Raw genomic sequence first — 4,917 nt, 5'->3', positions numbered from 1 at the left:
ACCCACATCTCTTCCAAACTGTGAAATCCCTATTGTTATCACCGGGATATTTTCATTTTATCAAAAAGGTGATGGATTTCATATCCAGAAGATAATGATAGGAGATGAATGATACTTTAAAAAATCAACCTTAGTCTTGAATGTTGAGTTGCTATGGACACCAGCTTAAAATGAGGTCTTTAGATGGCATAGAATTGCTTAGGACTCTACCATCACCAGTTTTATTATTGAATCCTGTTTTATAATGAACTGTGTTTTATTAGGTCCCATGGAACAAGGAAGACTCTCCCTCCATGCTTCCTGGGAAGTATACTGGAGCAGGACAGGGCACAGGGAATGTGGGGCAGGGTGGGGGCTGCTGCACCCTGAAGCACTGCCAGGTACAAGGCATTGTCTAGACCCCTGATGCTTGTGTACCAAAGGAAATGATCTGAAAAGTGCCTTCAACCCATCAAGACCGCTGAGCAAGTTATCTGCTAGAGGGCCCTTACCTTCGTGGTCTAAAAGTATGACTTTAAAGTCTTTAGGCTTTAGTTCTAAGTAGCCTGGAGTGATTAAGTGTTGGGAAAATAAATTGGCAAAGCAGAGTATTACTAGAGAAGAGTGTGTGTTAAAGGAATGATCTCTCATGGAGATGTTAAATTCTCCATGGGAGGGACAAGTAAAAACTGGCATCCTTAAGACCAAGAGGTCTTTGACCGCCTTGGGAATGGCTGACCCCAGCCACTGAAGCTTTTTTGTTGTTGTTGTTGTAAATAATGTGTCACTATCGGTTTTTTCTAGTATATTCAATTTGTATTACTTCTTTTTAAACAAATGCAGTTGGGATAATGAATCCATTCTACTTGCACAGTGCTGGATGCCACGAGAAACAGGTATTACTATCCAGTGATTGTGTTCAATATTTGTCATTTTATAACCTCCCATGTAATAATTTTAAATGACTTTTTCCCCAAACAGTAATATTTGCCTCGGATGTAAGAATAAATTTTGACAAATTTCGAAACTGCATGACAGCAACTGTAATCTCAAAAACCATTATTACAACTAATCCAGGTAAAAAGCTTTCTGAAACCTTTTTATCCCTTTGGAAATGACTGGACACATTTCAATATTTATACAGTATATTTAAGACTGAAAATTCAGCCTGGATTTAATTCATATTAGAAGTACAAATTGCTTTATATAACTTTTTAAAAAACTTACGATGAACTTTGATATCTTTACTAAAGAAATGTGAGGCCAGGCCAGGCCAGGCCTGGTGGCTCGCGCTCATAATCCCAGCACTTTGGGAGGCTGAGGCGGGTAGATCATGGGGTCAGAAGACAGAGACCATCCTGGCCAACATGGTGAAACCCCATCTCTACAAAAATACAAAAATTGGCTGGGCATGGTGGCGGGCACCTGTAATCTCAGCTACTCGGGAGGCTGAGGCAAGAGAATTGCTTGAACACAGGAGGCGGAGGTTGCAGTGAGCTGAAATCACACCACTGCATTCCTGCCTGGCGACAGAGCAAGACACCAACTCAAAAAAAAATAAATAAATAAAGAAGGAAAGAAAGAAAAAGAAAGAAAGAAAGAAATGTGAAAAACCAGATTAATTTTTAAAGTATAATCCATTGTGATAATTTTTGAGGGATCAATCTTATTGCTTAGATGACCTAAATTATTGACTATTTAAAAAGTAAATTCAGTTTTGCTACATTCAAATAACTTTTACTGCTAGGACATAACATACACACACATACATAGAATTCTGTGTAGTATCATTAACTCAACTGCACATTAAATGCCCAGATGATACCCTGAAGTGGTTGTTAAAGAAGTTACAGTTGGCCAGGCACGGTGGCTCAAGCCTGTAATCCCAGCACTTTGGGAGGCCGAGGCGGGTGGATCACGAGGTCAAGAGATCGAGACCATCCTGGTCAACATGGTGAAACCCCATCTCTACTAAAAATACAAAAAAAAATTAGCTGGGCATGGTGGCGCGTGCCTGTAGTCCCAGCTGCTCAGGAGGCTGAGGCAGGAGAATTGCCTGAACCCAGGAGGCGGAGGTTGCGGTGAGCTGAGATCGCGCCATTGCACTCCAGCCTGGGTAACAAGAGCGAAACTCCGTCTCAAAAAAAAAAAAAAGAAGTTACAGTTTACTAAAGCATGAAATCAAGGGAGCCAGATCCGGGAGAATGAGGGGTTAGTGCCTGTGAGCATTCCCAGGGTGCTTTAGAGTGCAGATATAACCGTCAACCCAGTACTGGCAAAGAAATGGAGTAATCCTTTTCCATCTCAAGAAGCTGTGAGTATAGTATGTAGGGTATCATTTAAAGCATACAGTCACTCTGCTGGTCTGTGACAAAGCATCAGCAGTGACAGAATTATAAATAAAGCAATGTATGCTTGTGACCAAATGTATGCTTTTGACAGGATTTTTAAAAGAGAATTACTATGAGGAATGGTGTAAAATAACAAGGCTCTGGTTTTTTTTTTTTTTTTTTTTTTTTTTTTTTTTTTTTTTTTTTTTTTTTTTTTTTTTTGAGACAGAGTTTCGCTCTTGTTACCCAGGCTGGAGTGCAATGGCGCGATCTTGGTTCACCGCAGCCCCAGCTTCCTGGGTTCAGGCAATTCTCCTGCCCCAGCCTCCCGAGTAGCTGGGATTACAGGCGCATGTCACATGCCCAGCTAATTTTTGTATTTTTAGTAGAGACGGGGTTTCACCTTGTTGACCAGGATGGTCTCGATCTCTTGACCTCGTGATCCACCTGCCTCGGCCTCTCAAAGTGCTGGGATTATAGGCTTGAGCCACCGCGCCCGGCCAAGACTCTGGTTTTTATATAAGTACTCTGAATGTTGCACACCCATCCCATGGATGTTGTCTCCTTGAAGGCAGTACCACGGTAGGTGATGTGCATGCCCTGAATTGTTCTTCACAGAACTCAGTTACTGAGCACCTGCTGTGTGCTGGTTGCTGTTCTGGGGTCCATCAACAAAATGGACAAATATTTCCACCCTCATGGAGCTTACACTTCAGCAGGGAGAGATGGAGAATAAATAATGAAGATAATATGTTCGTGAATTATGATTTTTTTTTGAGATGGAATTTTGTTCTTGTTGCCCAGGCTAGAGTGCAATGGCACGATCTCAGCTCACTGCAACTTTTGCCTCCCAGGTTCAAGTGATTCTCCTGCCTCAGCCTCCCAAGTAGCTGGGATTACAGGCATGTGCCACCATGCCCGGCTAATTTTGCATTTTTAGTAGAGATGGGGTTTCTCCATGTTGATCAGGCTGGTCTCAAACTCCCGACCTCAGGTGATCCACCCACCTCGGCCTCCCAAAGTACTAGGATTACAGGCGTGAGCCAACCTGCCTGGCCGAATTATGAAATATTTAAGGAGAACAGGTGGAATAGAATCAGGAGGACCTAGAGAGCCACAGTATGTGTGATATTCCACAAGGTGGTTCAGGCGCGCTGCATGGGAGGGTGACATTTGAGCAAAGACTTGAGGAGGAGGCTAAAGGGTTAACCAATGGAAAGCCCTGTGCCTGCCTGTGGGAGGAACAGCCAGGGGCTGGTGTTGCTGGAGCAGATGGCGCTTGGGGGAGAGGGGCAGGAGCATTCTGAAAAGAGATGGAGGCACCCATGAAGAAGGCCTCACAGGCTGTTAGAGTGTGCTGGCTTCCACTCTGGACGGTGTAGCAGGTTGGGTTTGGAGCAGAGCAGTGACAGCATCTGACTCGGTTCTGAGAGGATCACTCTGACTCCTTTGTTGGAAATTGATGGTGACACACGATAGTCTGTTATTAACACTTAGGACAACAGCACTCTACTCTTCAATTTTTTTCTTTCTTGGAGGGGAGTACTATGGTTTATTATTAGACATAATTTATTAATAAAAATAGTTTATTATTATTATTTTTTTGAGACGGAGTCTTGCTCTGTCACCCAGGCTGGAGTGCAATGCCACAATCTTGGCTCACTGCAACCTCCACTTCCTGGGTTCAAGCAGTTCTCCTGCTTCAGCCTCCCAGCTTGTTGGGAGTACAGGTGCCTGCCACCATGCCCAGCTTATTTTTATGTTTTTAGTAGAGACAGGGTTTCACCATATTGGCCAGGCTGGTCTTGAACTGCTGGGCTCAAATGATCCTCCTGCCTGGGCCTCCCAAAGTTCTGGGATTACAGGCGAGAGCCACTGCACCTGGCCTATCATTCTTTTTTTTTAGATGAAGTCCCATTCTGTCACCCAGGCTGGAGTGCCGTGGCCCAATCTCGGCTCACTGCAGCCTCCGCAATTCTCCAGCCTCAGTCTCCTGAATAGCTGGGACTGCAGGCACATCCCACCACATCTGGCTAGTTTTTTGTATTTTTAGTAGAGACGGGGTTTCACCCTGTTAACCTAGGTGGTCTCAACCTCCTGACCTTGTGATCCACCTGCCTTGATCTTCCAAAGTGCTGGGATTACAGGCATGAGCCACTGTGCCCAGCCCGGCCTATTATTCTTACATTTAGGTGGATTTGTCTGATGGAAAAGTTGATTAAGCCTGACAGTACAATGGTATAGAAAACTCAAGCTCTAATTAATGAGACGTATTTTAGGGTGTTGTGCATTTGGCTCTGATGACAGATTCAAAGAAAAAATGTCAAAGTATTTTGAGCAACAATCAACATTATTAGAAAAGATGCCTTCTTGGCCCGGCGCAGTGGCTCACGCCTATAATCCCAGCACTTTGGGAGGCCGAGGCGGGTGGATCACGAGGTCAAGAGATCGAGACCATCCTGGTCAACAAGGTGAAACCCCGTCTCTATTAAAAATACAAAAATTAGCTGGGCATGATGGTGCGTGCCTGTAGTCCCAGCTACTCGGGAGGCTGAGGCAGGAGAATTGCTTGAACCTAGGAGGCGGAGGTTGCAGTGAGCCGAGATCG

The 4,917-nt window shown here is 44.3% G+C and overlaps 1 protein-coding gene across 1 annotated transcript in view; it reads left to right on the top strand.

Annotated features, from left to right (window-relative positions):
* The window catches only part of MEIOB (meiosis specific with OB-fold), a 40,746-nt gene that overhangs the window by 18,195 nt on the left and 17,634 nt on the right, over nt 1–4,917 (top strand). The window contains exons 7-8 of the mRNA XM_017510813.2: nt 733–875; nt 961–1,056. Coding sequence (XP_017366302.1) covers nt 733–875; nt 961–1,056 — 239 coding nt within the window. The remainder of the gene's footprint in view (nt 1–732; nt 876–960; nt 1,057–4,917) is intronic.

The sequence above is a fragment of the Cebus imitator genome, unplaced genomic scaffold, assembly GCF_001604975.1.
Source record: "Cebus imitator isolate Cc_AM_T3 unplaced genomic scaffold, Cebus_imitator-1.0 Scaffold444, whole genome shotgun sequence".
NCBI classification, from domain to species: domain Eukaryota; kingdom Metazoa; phylum Chordata; class Mammalia; order Primates; family Cebidae; genus Cebus; species Cebus imitator.
The sequence above is the reverse complement of the archived record's forward strand: the minus strand, read 5'-3'. Positions and strand labels throughout refer to the sequence as shown.